The following is a 24,179-nucleotide window of genomic DNA, read 5'->3' on the forward strand; positions in this document are numbered from 1 at the left end:
AGTAGCATAGTTGTTATCAAATACAACTGCCTTAATCATAAGATGTTACTATACACATGTTGTGTTTTTTGTTTATTTGTTTGTTTGTTTTTGTTTGGTTTTTTGAAAGCTATGAAAATTCTCAAGTGTTTCCCCAGCATGGGATTCTGCCAAGGGTTTTTTCAAATCGTTCTAATGACATTGCCCTTGGCATATCAATGCATTCACTTCAACTCTGTGACAGGAAGAATGAAAGATTGTGAACTTCACTGCTCATTTACATACATTACAAAACTACAAAGTAACACTGATGTTGTTCATACGGCAAAATAAACCAACAAATACAAATAAACCTGTCCTAAAAATATCAAAAATAATTCTGGTACAACTATTTATTTTAAATCGTAAAGTCAGATCTGAATTTTTTACAGTGGGGAGTAAAAGGTCGGGTTAAACAAGAAAAAAGAACACGAGTTCAGTTTAATAAATACAAGGCCTGTTAGTAAAAGGGCCACTAAGAAACGATCAACATACTGGGTAACTAGCTAAGTTTGCAGAACATAACTTTTGCCGTATTATTTTTAAGAGTTACACAGAGCAAAACAAGGATGAGAGTTGGCGTTCACACAATTGTTGCTGACCATTTGATTAAAATGGCCAGGTGAGAATAGGTCAGCATACAGTACTGTTGTATTCAATCACTGACCATTGTATGACCCACGGCATCGTAGCCTGAAACCATCACATCAATACCAAATAGTTATGTAAACACTCCCACACCTGGGCCTACAGCGTATCTACGACACAAAAGTGAACAACACTCACGGTATTGTTGAAAATATTGCTGGTATTACACGGTTAATGACGGTACGACCACAATGGCATGCTTTTAGTGGTAGAAACAATACTACACTACATGTATGTAGGTGTAGGTTTAGCTAAATGTAAGCTGTGACCCATACACCCCCTTTCCCTGTTGACAAGTCCAGTTTTAACACCAAAAACAATGGAATAGGGCCAAACCATGGTAATGAATGGGTAGAATTAGTGAAGAATACAGCATTTTTCCTGGCTGTCATTGGATGAAAGTTGTCAGTATCGGTCACTGCACAGAGAGACAATGGCTGCATTGCATAAGATTACGGAAAAGTACATTTAATTTTAGACGCCTCCGTAAATCAAAATACAATATGCATACTTGTCAGAGTCCTGAATATTTTCCCTTGCCAGTTTTGCTGTGAAGTCACTGAACCTTACAGTATACCACTTGCAATGGGAATATTGTCTGACATCATACTAACACAACATACCAAACACAGCAGCTGTTTTCAAAGAATGCGATCTCAGCTTGTCACGTGCTCGGTGTCGTACACACTGAACAACATATTCCGGTATGTCCAAATTAAGGAATAAATTTTGTGATACATTAAATGTTCTCCCATTAAATCTACAAGTGTAAAATAATTTTGATTTGGAAATTTTCACTCGGAATCAAAATAAGTAACAGTGAGTACCCATGATGAACACAAAACTATTGTCCCATCTTCCATATTGTGAACTGAAGTACAACGTTTTATTTCAAATAATGCTTGCATCTAACAGATTTATCCCTATTGAAAACTGCTACATAGACAGACAGAGACGGTCTTTATAAATCTTAACAGAGTAGTCATAACAATTACGGAATCTGTTTTGAGGAACGCAAGGATCTACTGCTCACCACTCCCACGGCAAACCTACAAAATGTCTGATTAACACTTCAACAGTTAAGAACAAAGAGTAGATCTGCACCTCTGGAGAATTCCTTAACATCATAATTTTAATTTTAATGATAAATGATATCCGTTCTATCAGTGGAAACTATTAAATTTGATATCAATTACTGCATCATTAGCGATGTATACACCAAGGTCCAACCAGTGTCTGAAAATTACATCAATTTTGGTGATCTGCACAATTAATTTTGTGTCTCTGAATAAACTCTATTCTGTACAATATAAATAGGCTGCAACGAGAGCCATGATGTCATATGAGTTATTTACTCTATTAATATTTTGATTGATGATTTTGAACTCTGTGCACCCAACCAGCGTTAGTCTTTTCAACACTGAAAACTGTACCACTATGGAATGCTACAGTCCCACTTATTCTCAATGATCTCTGTAACTCTATAAACATTTTATCAGTCAGTCTATTCCATTCAAAGTTCAGCACTGAGTTTTATTTATTTTTTGTCTTGGCCGCCATCCCTGTGTTAATTCTATGGAGAAAAATAAAAATTTTGAATTTCGAAAAACTGACTTGGTGAAAAGTTGATTTACACCAAGAGCTTTAAAATGAACCCCCACAAGTGGTAGATCAGAAAAGAATTGAAAAAGTTTGAGAGTCTGAATATCAGTCCCTGAGGCACATTCTACCTTTAGTTAAAGTTCACAAATTCACCAATTATAAATGAATAAATTATATGAGAAGGTTTCAGAAACAAAACACTCTGTATCGCTTAACTTCTGCAATCTGGACTCCGAACTTGATTCTACGGAAATGGCAATTTGAACCCAACCTTGTCCTGTAATCTCCTTGATATTTACGGCAATGTTGTCTGGTGTAAGTCCATACAAGGTTGTGTCTATTGTACATACAACTTTCAACCAAGGACACACCTCACAGTCTAAGGTAATGACTCAATGCTATTAAAACCTTTGAACACAAAACACTGAAAGAACCCTGTCACTGTTAAAATCTAAACTTCATGGTTACTACATAAACTTTATCGATTCATTCATTCATTCATACACTGATTAATGTACTTGAATATTCTATCACTTTGTCACTTCTCCAATTCAAAGTTTCCTAGTATCATTTCTTCTTTTTTCATTTGACCATGGGATCAAAGTGATGCAGAAACCATGCAAGATCTCTTCAGTTTTACAGGTCTTTGCAGATGAATAATTTCAATGATACTCACAAGGACGTTTTTTTCTAACTGCAAATCCTCAGTCTGAAGTTAAGTGATTTCATTGACAATGCCTAGCTTGTACAGTAACTGGTCAACTTTGTGATAGACTTGCAAAGCGGAATATCTAGGCCGATATCTTGATTTGATATACCATCAATTCAGTGCCTATCAACAGCATAAACATGGAATATATATTTTTTGAAATACATGTATCAAACTTAAACCTATAGTAATCATTTAGTTTGACTGGATTTGTAATACATGTAAATCAGAAATATTGGGGGGAAAAAACGATATCAACAAAATTCAACTTCCGAACAATGGAACTGATTAATGTTTAAAGAAATTGTGAAGATTTTCTTCTGCTAATGCTTGTGAAACAGAACGCTTCCAGTACCTGTGGCTCAACCACTTCTCTGTTTACAAAGATAGGGCGAGTTCTACGCATTGTCCATTTATCATTCACAAATCACCTTGCTCTGGTTATCTCATTTCCATGCCTCGGCATTTCCGTCTGTCAAGGTCACCCAGATAATGGCACAGGTTATCACAGTGTTACAACATACTGTAAGTTCAAGAAGTCACGCTGACTGAAATACAACAAAGATTACTTACTATTGAAAAATAAACTTAATATCCATCATCTGTACTGGACAACTAACCCTAAGTAAAAGGGTCGCCGATTAACCCTTTCGCCACCATGGTTTGGCCCAAATCCATTGTTATCAATAGTGAATATGGACCTGTTTATGTAGAACTGGGGGTGAACAGGTTAAAAAAGGGTCAATTTACACTCAATTATTGAACCTTATTCATTTTACATGTCAGCTATTAATTTTAATCCTGGTCTGGTTTGCTGCACGACAAAATTGATCCAATTTCATACAGACTTTTCTGTGATAACTCCAAATATAAATTGTACACTGTATTTCAATGAAGTCTACCAAAATGACACCTAAATCACAAAATTAGAATTTTCAGGGGGGCTATGAAATAGGCAAATTTTATCTGTAATTTGGGATACACACTACAAAACTACCTTCTCATTGGTAAAAATATTTATGCAGTGGAAATACATGTTGAAAGCATCACCCTATTTCACCTACACAACCAACCCTTGAATCATGGGTGACACCGTTCCACTTATCATACCCCTGCCAAATGACCTACAAATTACAATAACTATATAAACCGGTAAATCTCTGCCATAAATATAGTGCACCTACATAGTACAGTGGCGAGTTAATGACCAACCAATTGTTTAATCTATTACCACAGCTTGCTGTAACCTCATCGATTAGATAACAAGAAATTACACTTTCCCGCCAAAAGCTGGTCCGGCAACTACCACAATACCGTTTTTTTTCAAAAAACTGAGGTCATACAAAATGGAATGGATAAACACTGAATAGACAAGGCAGTGTATGGAGATGCATCATACAGTTTGCTGTCAAATTACAACATGGCTGATATCGTCAGGTTTTCTGGCTTCAAAATCCTGAGTCCTAATTTAGACCGGTAATAAAACTGTTTCGATTTACAACCCAGAGTGTACAAAAAAACATGGTCTTTCCTGTGCCTGTCACCTCAAACAACCCTAGTATGTACTGTACTCTACAGATAGCCTTATCCGGCTCAAAGTACGATTTACACAGGGAGAGCTGCTCAGACAGGAATCACACTAACGGCAGGGATGTAGAAAATAGGCAGAAGGTAGAAAAAGTAACTACCTGTAAATGGCAAAATTCTGGCTGTGAGCAGGGGAAAAACCACCAAATACATAAATGCTTAGGTTTTCAGAAATAAAAATTCACCAGGCAGAGAATCAGATTTCAGTCTGTAACACTTTCCACAAGGTAAGAGAATTTTCTGCATCCTTGAATTATTTGAAATATGGAATGAAGAAAAGCAAAGACCGGCATTTCAAGATTCAGAAATGGAGAATGTCACTTCACCATGTACTTGTACAAGAGATAAGTCCAACACAGTCGTGAAGAAACAATTTCTATAAACAATTGCTCTTCCAATGTCTTTACATAAATAGAGTCGCACCAGACTGGCAGAAACCATAAATGGTATGCAGAAACCAGGCAAGCTAGTAACAGTAGTGTTTATACAGTGTTTTATGATAAACATAAAACTGGACAAACTATCCACACAGCCTCTACCATTTGTTTGCTATACAGTAGGCATGGTAGGATAGCGCGATATATTGGAACGACACTGTCAACAGATTATATACACTAATATTGTTGATCACCTTGAACATACACATTATAAGCAGTTATCTGTCATCTGCATAGGCTCTGCCATTAAAAAATTAATGTTTAAAAGTTGGTCCCTAAATTTCCTTGTCCCCATTTCTGGGTGAGCATCAAAATTAGTGGACACAGAAATTGTGATGCCTGAATCACTGGTGACCAACCGAGCTGTTTGGATTTGGGAAATACCACAGAGTATCTGGACTTGGGCAACTGCTGCTGTGGTAACAAACATGGTCTGGTATTATAGTAGCTTGAAATGTGGAAACACTGCACTGTAAATTATAAACCAATTATATAACATTCAGAGCTGACTCAGTAAGTTATGTCAGAACTGTTTCTCATTTTATGCCAGGATGTGTGTTTGTGTGTGTGATATTTACAGTAACCACTCCTTCACAAGGTATTACTATGTGATACACTGGGTCTTGAAACTAACTATATTATATATATACCGTTACACAACTGACATATAGATGGAACATCACATTACAAAAGCACTGAATTCATAGCATATCTGAGGGTCAGTTGCAGCTAACACTGGACGTAGTTACGTACCACGGTTAGTGACCTGCGACCCTTCAATCCACTGGAAAGTTTTTTTCAATGCCGACCATTGGGTGAAAAGGGAGTGACCCTCCCAAAATATTTCCAAGTTTGCAAAACAGAATTCGTGCAACGACCCTTGTTTCGCTCTTATCTTCCACCGAATGCGTGTGCAAGGCGTTACGTTTCCTTTTTTTACTGGGGAATCGTGTGTGCAGTGTGAAAATGATACTACGGATGGTGGATAGGTGGTCAAATGTCAGTGCAGTGGTACACACGTTACTCGTTAGGTCACCAAGCCAAGTGACGTGTTAATACTCACGCATGGCAGTAAGGCATCTTGTTGTACCCCTTGTAGTTTCTCATGTTCAGTGTCATCGCGCACACTTCACATTTGAAGCAGGCTTTGTGCCAGTACTGCAAGAAACGAAAGAATAAAGACAAGCTTTCAGCGACAAAAGTTTTCGAAAGAGAGGCATAAGTTCACAAAGCAGGTTTGGAGAGTTCACCTTGTCTAAACAGTTCAGTTTCTCCATAGGGTACACGGTCTTTCTGCATTTTCCGCACGGCGGATTCATCTTTGCGGCTTGATATATCCAAACTCTCCGAACAATGGGGATAGAACGCTAGCCTGGCTACTGCAGAATCGCCTACTCCAAGATCACGACAGGCAAGTGCAAAATTACGCCAGAATTTACTGGTATTTCGCAGTGCCTTTAGATCTACGCCTTCCCTTTGAAAGTCAGCTCGTACGGGTGACGATGTCACGTGTGGGCTACATGTAATTTGATTGGTTCAAACGTGTGCCGTAACGAGGTAAGCTATTCTGTCGTTATTGCTAAGTGCTGTCATTCAGCTCGGATGTGTCGTCGGATAAACCGTAGATAGGCTACCATAGGCAGTACCGTCTCTATTTTGAAATCCCTACTACATTGGAAGGCATCTTTTCATTACCTTTTAATACGCCTTTGGAAAAGTGTCTGCGGGCCTGTGTTCCACCATCAGCCTCTTGGCTTTTATTTGTATCTCCAGAAATCATTAAATTGTTCATAGTAGCCTAATTATAGAATACGCATGTAGGCCTACTATTGATCCGACAGAAAAGTTCATATTCTTGAAAAGCAGTTTAGTCTTCAAGAATAATACCCTAATGGTAAAGTACCTACTCCAAGAAATGTAGTCTAAAAGTTTCCAAATGAACAATTTTCTACGAGACAGAGTAAATAACTTGATGTTCCGATAACATGGTTTTCAAAAATAGGGGAGGTAGGTCGGCAGGGATTTTTTTCCAAAATATTTTTATTTTTAAATATGCACTTTTCAGGGGTTCAGGGCGATCAAACACTGGCCACAACATGTCCAGAAAAACGTATCATACATATAAAAGGAATAAAAACATAAAAGACGTCCTCGTTCAAGCAAAAATCAAATGCCAGGTAATGAACACGTGATTTTACGGTTTTTTCTTTCTTTTTTTTACTTCCGTGTTTACGTTTAGGCAAAAAATAGGGTAGGTCGGATTATCGGTTTTTTTCTTTGGCCTTAGCATCAAATGAGAAAAGATTATATGAACCCGATATGATCGACGTTGCTTTTCCATTTGATCTACACGACAAATTCCAACCGAAAATGCCGGGTTTATTTGTTGCGTGCTGCTATTGAATCAGCAATGTCAAGCATGCCACGCCAGAGGCTAGATCTTATTTATGGGGGTGATCTACTGTGTGGGAAGTTGCATTCCATTCAATGAAGCAGGTTTAAGTCACTCTCAATATTTACGGCACCTGTGTCAATCGATGACGTGCTAACCGACAGATCGTGAATCGTGATATGTTAACAATATCTGTTCATTTGATCACAGACCCGTTTCTTGAGGGTAGGGTATGATTTGATTGACGGCTGAATGGATGCATTAGCGTGGTCTCAGGCTGTACAAGGGAAGATAAGTTGCGTTCATCGGTCAGTAGGCCTACACCGAACGTATCACGATTTCCCGGATGGAAAACCTACAACTAGTGACAAACTACCATAGAAGGGAAGGCAATATATCTGGAAATCTATAATCCCAAAAATAGTGTGAATTTAGTGACTTCCAGGAACGGAAACCGAAAGTTTGTATCTTACTAATTATAGTAAGATAGAGGATCGAAATCTGAAAAAGCAACAGATTATATCCGTCACTTGGCTTTTATAATTAATATGATTTAACCCCGTTTCTTCAACATCTAACAACAACATTTGAATCTTCCCAAAAATCCATATGGTCTCTGGTACACAATACGCAAGGCACCGAGGAAAACACTCCACGGTTGTTATAGGGGCGATGACTGTATCTCTATGTGTATTTTCATGCGATGTGTTCCAGAAAGACAATTAGAAAAACAATTCCAATTGTTCATCTTCTCGGTTGAAGTTACCCATGATTAACTTCGTTATCGTAATGAATCGGGTTTGACCACAGGCGTACGGAATGTTCAATGCGGTATTTTTATATCACTCTACAGTGAACACTAAAAGCGCCCGTGGGTTCAACTGGCAACGTCACTTGCAAAGTAAGTGATTTCTAGTTCGAACAAAACCGTAGTTCTGAACAAAAAACCTGGATACTAGCATTACGCACACAAACAGACTCTGTTGACATTGATATTGAATACAACGTGGGATTTTGACATGACTTAGATGTTTGTTTTTAAAGAACAAATCTACGGGAAAGTACATCAAAAGATACCGAATAGAAAGCTACTGACGAGGGATAACACCGTTAATTTTGGAACGTTTACATCAATGAGGACACAGTGACTAATTAATGTAGTTATTGTTGAGTGCATTTCGTATGAAAACATAAACTGTCACGAAACAATGAGCTGCTATTTTCATAACATTTGCATGAAATATTCACATCACCAAAATCACATTTAAGCCGTAATATCTGCATGCGTCTTTACGCTATACACGCAGCGTCTGTGTTGTTAGTTCACCCGGTAGGCACATAATATTCAAATGTTTAAGTGTAGCATATGTAACATACATTTTCTAGGACACACCCCAAGTATAGCATATGTTCAATGGAGCTGTAAATTGCTGCTCACACCCAACAGGTACATATCTCAATACCTGTAAGTACACGTACAATAACAACGTGACGTAATAATAGCATTATAGGATATCGTCTTTTAGGTTGAGGTGGTTTTCTCGCGTCATGATTGAAAATAAATCAAATTCAATCAATTTTTATGTCTGGCCAGTATAGTTAGCTCTTGGGCTGATCTGTGTAAAAGCTTTTCAGCACGGTGTTGGCTGGAATATCCGTCATACGACTGTAAACTATATTCGTTTAATAAATGGTTTCTCATTATGGAAGACCGGTTACGACATGTGACATGCGAGTTTTTTTAAACTGCGACCTGCGAGTTCTTAAACTGCGACATGCGAGTTCTTAAACTGCGACATGCGAGTTGCAAAACTAATATGGCGTTTGCATACATGTCATTTCGTTCTCCTCCTAACGATGGATTACAGAGGTAGAGACGAGCTTATTTCTGCATACTTCTACAATGAATACACCGTGGGAGAAATAGCCGCCACGTTAGGACTCAGACATGTATGGAAGACCAGTCACGACCTGCGACATACGACCTGCGTCTTTTAACTGTGATCTGCGACCACAGGCGTGATGTTTACTGGGTAGTTTGTATAAGTGTAGTTTATGCTACGTTCCGACGTTCTCTTCCGTAGCCTAACCTTGGTGATTAGGCTACGGAAGAGAACGTCGGAACGTAGCATAAACTACACTTATACAAACTACCCAGTAAACATCACGCCTGTGTCTGCGACCTAACCCTAACCGTAACCCGAACCCCTAACGCTAACTAACCCTAAGTTATGCCGTTACGATTTTCCCTCCCTTGGCCTAACCTCCAGGGTTGAGAGCGAAGTAAGGCTTTTTACCAGAGAAAACCTAACCTCAAACCCTAACCCTAACCCCTAACCCTAACCCTAACCGCATATCGCAGTTTTAAAAACTCGCATGTCGCATGTCGTGACCGGTCTTCCATAGTGTTCTCATTATAGAATCGAATTTTCGAAGACGAGTTCATAGTTTTGAAACCTTGGACTACATGAACAAAGTAATATGACTATGACTTTGTTAGTTGGCGCGCTTTGTGAGAAAACGCCGCGCACTCTAACAACGATTCCTGAAAATCTTACAAGACATATTTTGTATCCATTAAAACCCGTCTAATGTCAATTTGACCCTTATTAGTCTTCAGTTAGCATTAATATTATTAATTACATTTTTGAATTCCGATGATCTCAATATCTTCAGTCCATCCAGTGAAAAAAGCTCGCAAAAGCTCAGTTACGCCTGTGGTTTCTATGCCGTTGAACATGACATCATATATATTAAATCAGAAAAAAACAACGGTTCAATTGTATTAATGTACGGCCGAAGAATTTTAAATTTTCCTGACGTCCGACATCCACCTTAAAGCGGAAAAGTTTCATCTTGGTGTTATTACAATTACCATGGTTCATGGACCATGATTCAAGGTAGAACGCGCCTTTTAGACGGTCTTTATGGAATACTACACAGCAGGTTCATAACTCGTAACCTTTAAACACACTATTGGCGTAAAACTATGGATTACTGCACTTTACTGATCGTGGCCCGTACCCTATAGATACACACTATTGATAATAATAATAATAATAATATTTGGTTCTTATATAGCGCACATATCCACAAGTAGATGTGATCAAGGCGCTTTACAATTATTATTACCCCTGGTCACTGGACCTAATATGATACCACTCAACTCCCTGGGGAGCAAACAACAGCTCACATGTGCAGCCAATAAGCGCAGCAGAGCTAAACGCACACATAGCAATCTCTGTCCTACCAGGTACCCATCACTCCTGGGTGGGGAGAAGCAATGAGGAATAAAGTGCCTTGCTCAAGGACACAACACCACAGCCATGCCGGGGCTCGAACTCACCATCCTTTGATCGTGAGTCCACTGCTCTAGCCACTGGCCCATGATGCCTCCACATGTTGATGTCGAACATGTGACAGGTGTATTTCATAATAGACTCGGAACAAAAATATTCACGGTACCCAATAAACCATCATGTGTGACACTACGATTTTATTTGTCAAGAATATTTTCCATTACAGGTCTTGGTAACTTTCAAAATACATAATTTTACAGGAAAATTGACCAATAGGATCTGTGGGATGTCAACGTGATGAAGGGGCTTCCGAGTCGTTTTCTGGGCTACCTCGGCGTTTCTGCTTATTTTCTTTTTTCTTTTTTTTTAAAGGTAATTAAAATCCATGTGTCTACCACCAACATTAAGTGCATGTCTACATAATTGTGAATAAGTAAAGCAAACGAAAAACGTACATATCAGCACGACGTGCCATGAGAAGTTCTCTTTTTGAAAAGGAATGTAAACATTTATTCACAAACAGTGACTTTGATAGTAGATATGTCTACCGTCAAAATGAAGCGTAATGTCTACATAATTGTAAACAAGCAAAGCAAACGAGAAAAATACAAAGAATATTTTGAATAAATGAGTTCAAGGGACAGGAAGTCACACCAGACCCGAAAACTCAGTTGCATCATGATTTTATCTCCAGTCTTTACTCCCAGGCTAATTACACAAATTTGCAGGGCATGTCTTATCTGTTACGTATGTGAATTTGTTTTTGAACTTAATAATCTGTTGAAACTCAACCGTCCACTGTCATCCAACTCTCACGAAGAGGAGCGAGCTTCTTTTTTTTTCTTTTTTTTTGAAAAAGATAAATTTATTTCCACATAGTCACAAATAAAACAAATCTACATAACTGTGAATGCATTAAAATTACAATGCGTCTTGTCTGAAGACAAAAAAAAACCAAATAATTAGCTGTTTAATTACAAAGATCATCATATGAATGCATTCAGGATGCATTCTTCTCCTTCAAGTCTTACAACGCTTGAAAATTTTGTGATAAAATCCTCAGTTTTGTTCATCATCTTATACGTGAAATACAATGTATTCATCCATGAGGAGAGATAACATTTGCAATTGCATGACATAGGATTGAAGGGAAACTTTAATCCCATCTAGAGTAACCGAATTTCGAATATTCCAAACTGTATATTTTACAAAGGAAATAATACAGTAAATAATGTCAGAAGTTGCATTATTATCATTTTCGATTCCTGCAATTGCTAATCTTTTGATATTGATATTATAATCAAAGTTGTGTTTTCTGACAAAGAAACAAATACATTTCTGCCAGATTTCTTTAACATATTTACACTTAAATAAGATGTGTTCCAGTGTTTCTTCTTGGCCACAAATATGACATTCCCATCGACTTAAATTGAAAGTTTTGGCCAAGCTTCCTGTGACTAGGCCTCGATGGAAAATCTTCCAATTTAAATCATTTACTGAATTTCTGACAATTCCTGTTGAATTAAGACGGCTGAATAGAGTAGCTTTGTAACTGTCAGTGAGGCTTAGATTCTCAGCCCATTTTTGACCAATCTGACCTTTGACTGCATGCCATTTCTTATCAACTAATTTCCAATAAAGTGACTTGGTTTTGACATCACTTTTTGTCAGACCATAATTCTCTCAGTCTAAAATATCATACTTCATTTTGGATGTTTGAAGAGATGATTTGTTTCCAGGAATCTGGAATAGCATTGAGGAGTGTTTCATACTCTGTCTTGATTTCCTCTTGCACATGTCTAATTATACCTCCTCTAATTTTTGCAATTATTTCCCATTGTTGAAGCCAGTCATTTCTGTCATCATTCCAGATGTCCTTAAGCCTTAAAATTCCACTCTTTGACCACTTTTCATAAAAGAGGACACTTCCTTCACTCTTAATATTGTCATTATACCACAGAACTTCTCTAAGAAGATTCTGTTTTGATGTTGGTAGATTCACTCTTGTAAGTCTAAGTGATTTCCAGGTATTTAACATATCCCCATACACCATTGGGGTTCCTTTGTTGTTGACTTTGAAATTGAGATGGAGGTAGTGATAATCACTATTAAGTTTATTGTCATAATTCGCTATGAAATATTTTGATAATCTGGCCCATTTAGGGGTCCCTTTATCTGGATTTTTCTCAAATAATTTCATAAGCCACTTTAATTGGAGTGCATTATTTTTTTCTTCAATGTCGACAACTTTTTTGCCACAGTCATCATATCTTTGAATGAAAATGCCCCTTTTTATAACTTCTCGTTTGCCTCTCCAAATAAAATTCCATAATTTACTATTTGCTTCATTAATAATTTCCTTAGGTACGTGATCAAATGATGCCAGGTACCATAATTTTGATGCAGCTAGCATATTAGCTACAAACAGGCTAGGTAAGAAATATTAGCAAAGCGTACGGTCCATATCGTCAGGATGGAATTCTACATAGCTAAGCTACGAAGTCCCACCTATGAGATGTAAAACACAGATAGTTGATGACAAAAGCTAGGTTGTCAAGACGCAATTTTGACGATTTTTCCGTCATACATGGCGTTTCAACATGGCGGCCTAGGATAACGTCGATGCGACGTAAGTTTTTACCGTTATTTTTATGTTTTGAAGTGAGAAATCGTGAAAAAATGTATCGCCTTCCGGGTCAAATATCATGGAAAATGCCCTCGTGAAGTATTTTTGTCGAACGTTCGGTATTTTTAGAGAAGATAGATGTTAATTGCGGACTGCTGTGGGTCTACCAGCAGATCTGTGCGATGAGTTGGTATAAAGCCTTGTACCATACCGTGTACCATACTTGTACTGATACGCACGTGGTTTTCTATGGATATCGCACAGATCTGCTTAGATCATCAAATTCTGCTCATCTGCGATGAGTGTTGGTATAAGCCTTGTACCATACCGTGTACCATACTTGTACTGATACGCACGTGGTTTTCTATGGATATCGCACAGATCTGCTTAGCAGACCCACAGCAGTCCGCAATTAACATCTATCTTCTCTAAAAATACCAAACGTTCGACAAAAATACTTCACGAGGGCATTTTCCATGATATTTGACCCGGAAGGCGATACATTTTTTCACGATTTCTCACTTCAAAACTAAAAATAACGGTAAAAACTTACCACGACTGCTGCCTTCGCATCGACGTTATCCTAGGCCGCCATGTTGAAACGCCATGTATGACGGGAAAAATCGTCAAAATTGCGTCTTGACAACCTAGCTTTTGTCATCAACTATCTGTGTTTTACATCTCATGGGTGGGACTTCGTAGCTTAGCTATGTAGAATTCCATCCTGACGATATGGACCGTACGCTTTGCTAATATTTCTTACCTAGGCCTGTACAATTGAGACAAATTTCTAGTATTCCAGATCTTAAGACAATTCGTAAATTTTTCCATCACTGTTTTCCAGTTTTCTCTAGATGTGTTACTGTTTCCAAACCCAACTCCCAAGATCTGTAAAACCTTGTTTAAAAAATCGATCCCTTCCACTGAATCAGTGCGGTTTTTACAAAAACTTAGTAAAACTCCCAGCCCAGGAGCGAGCTTCATAACTGAGCAGCAACTGTGCAGCGCCTCCATACGATTGCGATAAGAGATGTTTTGCACCTGCGCAGTGCGCTTCTGTCCTTTTCGTTCAACATGTCTAAGAGAGGTAAACACCTAAATACTTACACATAAAACATCGAGCAACATCTTCAAAACAGACCCTCCAAATTTATTCTATAATGGACTAGAAGAATCTTCAATAATCCTTGATGTTAGTTATGCAGGTATTACTGCAAAATATTCTTGGAGCGTCACAAAAATTACGGCGTATCCGTCATGACTCTTTCCCCCTCTGCTCACAGAAAACAAACATGGCGAACGTAGTCCGTGCATTCAAAAGATGGGACGTTCACGGTTTTGTAGTCTAATGACCATTCCTTCCGATGGCTAAGCGTAAAACATGACACTGGTACAGAATTACTGAATATTTTTTGCTGTTGGCCAATGATAGTAAGAGAGTGCACAATGTTTCTCGATACAAATTATAGTACTCATCTTACCCACTTATCTGCTTGTGCAACGTAAATATTGGGACTGTGTCCGGAGATTTGCCCTATATTCTTGTCACTTTATGGCAATTAAACGACAGTTTCTACCCTGTATAACTAACACTTGCTGACTTGGTCTTTCTAGGACGTGGTGGTTCGTCCGGTGCGAAGTTTCGCATCTCTCTGGCTCTGCCGGTAGGGGCAGTTGTCAACTGTGCAGACAACACAGGTGAGATATAAACCTAAAATGTACATAGAACTATAACAGCATATTTACACTGTACTCATTAAAATGTACAATTACTGATTTCTGCTAGTTGAGGTAATGGTCAAAGTTGTGTGTGCCTACCTCCATGTTTTGGTTACTTTATTTTTGTTAGTTTATTGTTTTTTTGAAGCATATGAATGTAACGTCCTCTTTTAGCCATGTTGCATCTTATTAAAGATATACTTTCTATCAAAGACGGATGTGGGAAATTTTGTTTACAGGTGGCAAAAATAAAAATACAGGCGGTTGCAAGTAGTGTATATGCACACAAAGGTTATAAAAGTGTTCTGATTTTTTATTTAAACTAAATTTTCATCATTGGCAAATTTTAGCTGACAGCCGGTTGTTTGCCGGCCGCCAGCGATTTTCTACAATCCTGCAAGACGCCTCCAAAGATCTAACACATTGATATTGAAGTAATGTATTTTATTGAATGATTTGCATGCCTTCAAAAACATGGCGTGAATTGAAGTCATTGGTAGGAACACTGAATATGGCAAAGTTCACAGCCTGTTTTTATGACTCTGTGCAGTTTTTGCTCCGGAGCTGTTTTCTCAATAATTTCTCTGGCGTTCCCAACTGCAAAAAGTAACTGATGTGCACGCTATCTCACGTGATTTGTAAAGTAGTCATTTGAGACGAAGCACATCTACAGTTGTTCATGGATTGTTTTCATGTCATGTCGTCAGAGGAGTTATATTTTCTGCTAAAGAGGAGTGCAGTTTTATATCAGGTCATGCATCATGATAGGGGGAGAAGTACAGTTAGGTTTGTGCAAAAGTGCCAGTGTTACACTTCATACCCCGCCGTGTTCATTCTCTCTTCAACACCATTCTCTGTAAACAGGCCCACACAAACCATTAATACAGTGTTTTTGCCAAGGTTGGGGAATATTGGTAAATGATTTGGGAACCCCGGTAACATTGCTGCTGTCCCTCTATTGATTGCATTGATATACCAAGGGGAAACCTGGTAAAATGACTGGGGAACCCTGGTAGCATTTACCTGCTTACTGCCCTTAGCAAAAACACTGTTAATAAGAACAGGTTTGAGCTATACCATGCTAGCAAAAGAGTTAAAATAGCCTCAGTGGGTGAATACATTGATGACTTCTTGTACAAAGATGGTGTAAGGTGTGTGTGTCAGTATCACACAATGGAGAGCTGGACCGTTGGCATGCATCGACAGCTAGCTGTAACCTGATGATTTTTTCACTATTTTTGTTTTGGCATATCAATTGCAAATTCTTACTCTAGTCACTAAGGCATGTTGAAAAAATAATTACAGCACTTGTGTGTGCAAGAATTCACATTTCAACAATAACAATGCAGTTTGCACATGTACAGGCTGAGTTGACAGGCTGAATACTGTGTATCTCAACATGCTTTGGGGAGTGGAACAAGAAACTAGTGGCATTAACAACAAAAAGACATGAACAAATCAACAGTTACTGGCCTTTTAGGCTCAGATGTTAGAAATTCAGAAGGTATTTCCCAATATACACAGCACTTAATATGTGGTGTTTGTATTCATGAACATCAATGACCAGTGTCATTACTGTACTATGTGAAATGAAAACGTTTAACAGAAGAAGTGGTGAATTTTTGTATTCGGCAGGTGCCAAGAACTTGTACATCATTTCAGTGAAAGGCATCAAGGGTAGATTAAACAGACTCCCAGCGGCTGGTTCTGGTGACATGGTCATGGCAACGGTGAAAAAAGGAAAACCTGAACTCCGGAAAAAGGGTGAGTGTTGGTTGGGAATCTGCAATTTCCAACTCTTACGGAGAAGTAGTGTTTGTGCCAAGATTTAAAGGGAGAAACTTTACATCCAGTACCATTGGAATATATAACAAAAAAGAATAAAAAATGAGGTGTTCATACAGATATATCTTGTGACATGGTACGTCTGTTGTTTTATTTTATTTTATTTAGTCCTGTCCATTCAAACCCAACAAACCTTTGATTTCCCGTGAATTGTAAATCAGTTGAAACAAATCAATTTGGTTTCTCGGTGTAATTCAGGTATGTTCCGAAAGTCTCCATCAAACAAAAACCGAAGTGTTTCTTCCTCTGTTAATACGAACCAAAATACAGTTTCCTGGCTGCTAAAGACAATGTAGCTTCAGGGGCCAAATGAAACCCACTGTAGAAGTTGAGGTCTAAAGAGAGTGAAAGTGAAGTTAGATATGACCACCTTGTGTGCAGTATAAGTTCCGGAGCTGTTTTCTCAATAATATCTCTGGCGTTCCCACTGCAAAAACTAACTGATGTTGCACGCTATCTCACTTGACTTGTAAAGTAGTCATTTGAGACGAAGCACATCTACAATTTTTGGTAAAATAAGTGACATGAGTTGTTTCACCCTTTCTGGCCAAGTCCATATTTCACCACCAGGTCAAGATGGTTAAAATTAATGAAACACAACGTATTCCATATGATGTATTTTAACATAATACTGTACATTTGAAGGCTGTTGAAAACAATACTGTAAAGTTGATTTTTTTTTTTGGACAAAAGATGCTATAACATACCAAGCCAAGTGGGTGAAAATACGTCATGTTTTGGCTCAATATTGCTTTTTATTGACTCTGCTGATAGGGAAGTGATACAGTTATTACTGTCTGGCAGGGAAAGGGTTAAAGGGCCATTAGCTGAAACTTTTGATCATTTTTAGCTCACACTTAGTATATGTATATTTTTCACTTTTTTGTGTTTAATGTTTGACTACTGTTTCTTGTCCCTACTGCGTAAAGTATGTTGACATACATTCCATTTAGCCTGTTAATACTGTGTAATGTTCAAAATGAAGCGTTTTTGTCACATTTGAATTCTTGTCTTGACCAGAACTCAAAATTTCCACAATAATAATGAGGTTACACATGTAGAGGCTGAATTGATTACTGCGTATCTTAACAATACTCTTGGTAGTTGAAGAAGAAACTATAGTAAAAATTGAAAACAAAATTGTGAATTTCTTGATTCTGGAGAGTTCACAACTCCACTGATGCAGCTGAACAAGTGAATGTAATTTCAACAATGGCAGAAAACATCTCATTGATGCACAGCTATCGCGCTTTGAACATTATATTTGTCAGTGATTGAGAATGTCAGAGTCCAGATGTGTATGTAATATACATACCTTGGCATTTTTACAACAAACAAAGTTGAGATCTTCACAAGGGTAAACATTTGTGAAGTTTCCTATCTAATATCTTTTTTAATTTCTTGTTTCACAGTGATGCCAGCAGTGATAATACGGCAGCGGAAACCGTATCGGCGGAAGGACGGAGGTGGTGTTATATTTTGAGGACTAATGCGGGGGTCATAGTCAATAAAAAGGAGAAATGAAAGGTAAGGCTGCCCACTGTTGTAACCATTTGTAGTGAATGACTTTAGAAACCTGTTGAACCTTTGTCCTGTCAAGATTATATGACACCATCAGGTCAAGTTGGTTGAGACCAGTCACAGGCATAAAACTAGCATGATTTATTTTACTGACCAAAGCTGCAAAAGCATACCGTACCTGATAGATGAAAATACATATGGTTTTGGCTCAATACCACTTTTTACTGACTCTGCACATCAAGGAAGCAATAGGCCTTGCAGGGTTTGGGTTAAATTTATCTGGGAATGGTCTCTACAAAAGATTTGTAACTTGTAGTACATTCTTGATGGCTTCCATGGTGTGAAGCCCATTTGTCTGTCTCCTGAAGGTGTACAACTGTTTTTAGCAGCCAGGAAAACGGTATCTTGGTGGTATTGGTGTTTGTTGTTAGAGATTTTCTGAACATACCTATATTACCACTGTAGTGGTTGAGGACTAAAAAGGGTAAAAGTGAAGTTAGCTATGACTTTGGTGTGTGCAGTTTTTGCTCCGGAGCTGTTTTCTCAATAATATCTCTGGCGTTCCCTACTGCAAAAAATAACTGATGTCGCACGCTATCTCACTTGACTTGTAAAGTAGTCATTTGAGACGAAGCACATCTACAGTTTTTGGTAAATAAGTGACATGAGTTGTTGAAAGGGCCAGCAGCTGTAACTTTTGATTATTTTTTCACTATTTTTGTGTTTATGTTTAACTACAGTTTATTATGCTACTCCCAAAAGCATATTGATATACCTACCATTTAGCCTGTCAACACTGCGCTTATATGTTCAAATGCACAGTTTTTGTTACGTTTGAATTCTAGTCTGGACCAGAATTCAAATTTCCACAACTACAATGAAGTTTACACATGTACAGGCTGAACTGATTAAGTACTGGGTATCTCAATGTCCTCTGGGTTATAGAAGAAGAAACGATGATTAAAATTGAAAACAAAATTATTGAATATTTCTAAAATCTGAACCATGATTGCGTGTCAGTCTGATACATGGTTTTCCATAGCGTATGAGTGGATGAGTTAAAAGCCAGAGGAGTTAAAACCATTGTCTGATGGGCCACAACCTAGTAAAGGAACTGTTCAATGATCTCGGTGAATAAAATGTTCTCAAGGGTAGTCAGACCGGCAGTTTTACTCACTGAGAGCAAGGATTCACATTAGATGTATTATTGTATTCTGTTGAACATTATATAGCAAATGTTTTGTAACTTTCCCGTCCAGACAGAAGATTTTCAACTAATGACAATATGTCTGCCCTGGACTAAACATCTTCAAAATTGAGTTTTGTGACTTCCAATTTTCTTGGTCAAGGGTGGTGGTTCTCAGGTAAATTTCACCAGGGTTGCTAAGTCATGCCACGAAGGTGTGTTCATGGTATACCAGTGCAAGTATATTCGAAACATCAGTAATATATGCCAATCCAGAACCATTTACCTGTCTTCCGTAATAATATTAAAACACTGACTTTAGTGTAAAATTCATAAAATGATCGTTTTTCCTTTATTTTCAGGTTCGGCTATCACAGGTCCTGTTGCCAAGGAATGTGCTGACCTTTGGCCTCGTATCGCAAGCAATGCTGGAAGTATCTCATAAGATGTTATCAGTTCCGTTTTATTTTGACACTGCATTTCAGATGTGATATTAAAAGTATTGGATCCTTGGCCACAATATCTGGTGTTTGTCTTTTCTGTTCATGCTATTCCTCATGCTTGAAAACTAATAGATGTTTTGAGTTGTGCAGCAGTCAATGTCAACTCCCACCCCCACCCCCCTCTGGGCAAAGTGGGGATTTGGAAATTAGTCATGAAAATTTTCAAATGCCCCACCCCCAGGGACAAGACGATCTGGAAAATTTCCACATGAAACAAATAAATCCCCAAATTTCCCCCACCCCATGGGTATAAACTCTGCACGTGTCCATGAAAGTGACAAGGGGGATCAATATTACTCCTCAGGCATAGTTTCACGGCAAACACAGTCTAATCCCCCACATTTGTCCTGTATCGGCGCCCGACGTGGGATTCCTCTGGGATTACATTGACTGCTGCATCACTCAGACTGAAAGGGGTTTGCCTTGGGTGCATCAAGCTATTCAACTCCTTTGCTAACCCAAACTCTAAAGACCCCTTAGGTTACCAGTTAGTAATGTGAGATGTCAATCCACTAATTACCTCTTGCAATGTGTGTGTGAGTGATCAGTCTACAGTCAAAAGTAAAAAGCTTTGTGCTTTTCCGATTACTATATGTGTGTTTGTACTGTGTCTGTGTGTCGTCTGCTCCATGCACACTGTTGCTCGGTCGCGCACAGGATTGTAACATCTAAGTCGGTTACTGTGACCTACTCTTTTTGGGTTGGAAACGGTAGCCGACTGTTTTGTGTGAGGCCTAGCAGCTAGGCGATGTTGCCGTGAGTGTGTGGGGGTTCGAATCCCGTTCGGGTTATAGTAAAAAAATTATTTCTTAACAATTAGTGGGACGAACTGAATATGTGAAGAGTTCCTGTGCCTATGATATTATTATAATGTGATTGGGTGCCATTTACATCACTGCTAAGTCGCTCTTGCCATTGTAAACTGGCATCCACAGTCATGTAGATGTTCAGTTTCTGAACGTGTGATGATGTTTTGACATAGTACTATGTGATGTGACAATTGCGTGTTAGATTGAATCTTCACCTATCAAACTAAAATTGTAGGATATTGTCACATTCCATAATTGTGGCATTCACACTGGGAGTGCCATCCACACTGAGAGAAAGTTTTTGCCTAGAAACATTACCTAATGGCACTGAAAGATTCCACTCCTTGGATGGTTGGTACAATTCTCTTACATGCTTCAAGGGATAGACCCTATTCAGGGCACATGGAATCATGCCGGTTGAGAAAAGCTGAAGTGCTACTGAACATGTTACAATGAGACAAGTTTCAAATGGAATACAAAGAATTTACACTCCATTCATCCTTGAAACTAATGCTTCAATATTTATCCTGGAAAAGCTGAAAAATTGTTGACAGAAATTGTGAGCTCCACTCCCCCCCCCCCCCCCCCAACACACACACACATTCACATACACCTACTGAGCACTCACTTTGTCCAACACTGTCTTTTGACAGCATCCCTAGATATTTTGTAAACCAAATATAAACTTATCATGATGTTAGTGAAAGCTTGAAATTGGCATTTGGGTTTCTATTGAATACAGTGATGATGTCAACATCTGGGTGCACCACCAAACTATGCAAGTCAGTATGTGTGTGTTGTCACAGGGAACTCTTGACAGAATGACAGTAAACAAGTACATAAAAAATATAATTTTAAAAAAATTGAAAAAAGTAAAAAAATAAACAAAAACAAGTAGAGTATAGAATGGAGAACTATTCTCATAGCAAGGTGAATCCAGAGGACCATGCCATAGAAAGGTAAATCTAGTCTGTTTCATGGAAGTCTCACAATTGATCTGTCAGTTGTTTGTTTGTTTGTTAGTCGTTTGTTTTTGGGTTTTTTTTGCGTTTTTCTTCTTTTTTGACTTTTTTTCCCCCTTTTTTTATTTTTCTATATTTACTTATTTACTGTTATTCGGTTAGAGTTCCCTGTGGCATTATTGGACAGTGAGGAGCAGCCTTTTTCTCGACATTTGCAGCTAACCGGAATATCGCTGAAAATCTTTCCAGAGACAGAAATGAATGTCTTATTCAGAAAGACAACTTCATTGATGCAATGGAAATTAAGTCATGATAAAATTGCAGTAATGAATATCCATGATGAAAAGTGTATTACATGTAGCAGAGAAAGCCTTACCATTGTATACACAGAATTTCTCTCAGATTTATGCAGTATGACAACTTCACTCACAGGGGACCAAGAAAGCTGGTTGTTTTTGTTGTTGGTTGTATTTTTGTTTGTAATGTAATAAGTTGTAATGTAATAAGAAACAATATAAGGACACTCATAATACATACACTCTCTAGCTAATACACAGAGAGTGTACGTTCGGAGCGATGCATCGGGTCAAATAATGAATGCGTCCTTGTAGTGTTTCTCAGGACTTCTACAGTACGTTTAAAACAATAACAACAAAACAAGATCAAGAAACAAACAAAAATACAAATAGCAACAAAAACCAACCAGATTTCTGGGTCCCCAATGTTCTTCACTATAGTTTGTGACACTGACAGCATTGAAGACTGTGAACACTCAGGCTCCGATGAGCTGTGTGCACGGCATATTTAGCAGCATTGTTTGTGGTAGTCGAAGACATTTTAACCCCTCTGCTGACATAGTTAGGTCTGATCATTATGTTTTCAACAATGAAATTTGAACGGGTCAAAGGAGATGTGGAATGGGATAATTTAAATGTAAAGTAAGTAAGTAAGAGTAAGCCTTTATTGAAATCGTATCCCAGTTGGGATCTTGATCATAAAGTACAATAAAGGTTTTGCAAAAACAACAATGAAAGAGTATATATAATATATATATAAATATAAATATCTATACATGAGGTCAACATATTAAAGGTTCATAAATAGTTTACTTTGTCTTTTTCATTTTGTCTTGTCTGAGTTTAAAACATGTATGTATGTATTTTCCCAATTCACATAGTGATGCTTTATCTGTCCTTGAAAAGATGCTTACAAGGTCTTGTGTGCCTCTGAATGCGTTTTTACAAATGTTTAGTTTACTGAAAAAATCATGCCTAATGTCTGTGTATCCTTTGCAATGAAATAGAAAATGTATCTCATCTTCTACTTGTTTGTTTTGGCAAATTGGGCATGCTCTGTCTATGACATCAAGGTTTCTATATCTACCTGTTTCTATGTGTAGTATGTGTGCACTAATGCGTAACTTGCACAGGGCTGACCTGTGATCTGGTTTTTTATAATATGAAGGTAGCTTTCGAGAGAGAAATCTTTTTTCAACTCTCTGTATGTGCGAAGTTTATTTTATGGTGCCCTTGTCTGGTATCATCATGAATCAATTCAAATGCACATTTTTCAAATAGCTGTTTAACTTTTACATTGAAATTAGTTTGTCATTTTCTATCTTTACATTCATGGCATCTCCAATATTTACGAGCAGCAACGATTGTTTAATTCCTGACACCCAATTATCTGTATGTGCATTGTCCAGTTGACAACCCAGATCATAAGCCTCACGAGTCAGTGTTGTATCTGCTTTCTTACTTATTTTTAACCAATATTTGACCATTTGTGTTATGCTTGAAACAATTAGAGGATGTCTACCCAGTTCCATTAAACATGCTATGTTGGATGCTTTGTTATTCACTTTAAGTATGTGCTTGCAAAATTTAATGTGCAACTTTTCAATTGTGTTTGTTAAGTTTGTGAGTATGGTTTTTTGCATTTGTGCATATGTCCGCAGTCCATACTTCTGTACAGTATAGCAGAATAGGTTTTATCATGGCATCAAACATTGTTTGTATACCTTGTTCAAAATTACACCCACAGTTGTATTGTATTATGAATACAATATCTATATCATAGAACAGGAAATTGAAAACCAGAGAAAATATTTCTCAATTTTGCTTTAACAAGATGCAGTTTGTACCTTCAAATATTCTTGGGCTATAAATAGGCTCAAGAGAGAATTCTGTGTTGACAAGCGCCCTCGCACGTTCGTGAGGCGAAATATCTCAAGTGGGTGTGGTTGATTAATTATACATGCATATGACGTTCAAATTCCCAGTGACGTCATTCCTACTAAAATAGCCCATCGCGTCA

At 37.9% G+C, this 24,179-nt stretch overlaps 2 protein-coding genes and 1 pseudogene across 7 annotated transcripts in view; 2 read left to right on the forward strand and 1 right to left on the reverse strand.

The window, feature by feature from the left end:
* Positions 1-6,514, reverse strand: part of LOC139127525 (LIM and SH3 domain protein 1-like) — a 53,637-nt gene extending 47,123 nt beyond the window's left edge. For 4 of the 6 annotated variants that reach the window (XM_070693428.1, XM_070693432.1, XM_070693430.1 and 1 more), the window contains exons 1-2: positions 6,252-6,502; positions 6,065-6,159 (exon numbers count right to left, since the gene is read on the reverse strand). In XM_070693428.1, coding sequence (XP_070549529.1) covers positions 6,065-6,159; positions 6,252-6,320 — 164 coding nt within the window. In that variant the 5' untranslated portion in view covers positions 6,321-6,502. Of the gene's footprint in view, positions 1-6,064; positions 6,160-6,251 lie in introns of all 6 variants that reach the window. The other 2 variants (XM_070693427.1, XM_070693429.1) reach the window with 2 other exon arrangements.
* Positions 6,515-14,267: 7,753 nt separating this feature from the next.
* Positions 14,268-20,109, forward strand: LOC139127618 (large ribosomal subunit protein uL14-like; annotated as a pseudogene).
* Positions 20,110-24,139: 4,030 nt separating this feature from the next.
* The window catches only part of LOC139127594 (cyclic AMP-dependent transcription factor ATF-2-like), a 39,449-nt gene continuing 39,409 nt past the window's right edge, over positions 24,140-24,179 (forward strand). The window contains exon 1 of the mRNA XM_070693506.1: positions 24,140-24,179. This exon is cut by the window's right edge and continues 43 nt beyond it. The gene's annotated coding sequence lies outside the window, so the exon portion shown is untranslated.

This window comes from Ptychodera flava, unplaced genomic scaffold (assembly GCF_041260155.1).
Source record: "Ptychodera flava strain L36383 unplaced genomic scaffold, AS_Pfla_20210202 Scaffold_33__1_contigs__length_2856901_pilon, whole genome shotgun sequence".
In the NCBI taxonomy this organism is placed as follows: Eukaryota; Metazoa; Hemichordata; class Enteropneusta; family Ptychoderidae; genus Ptychodera; species Ptychodera flava.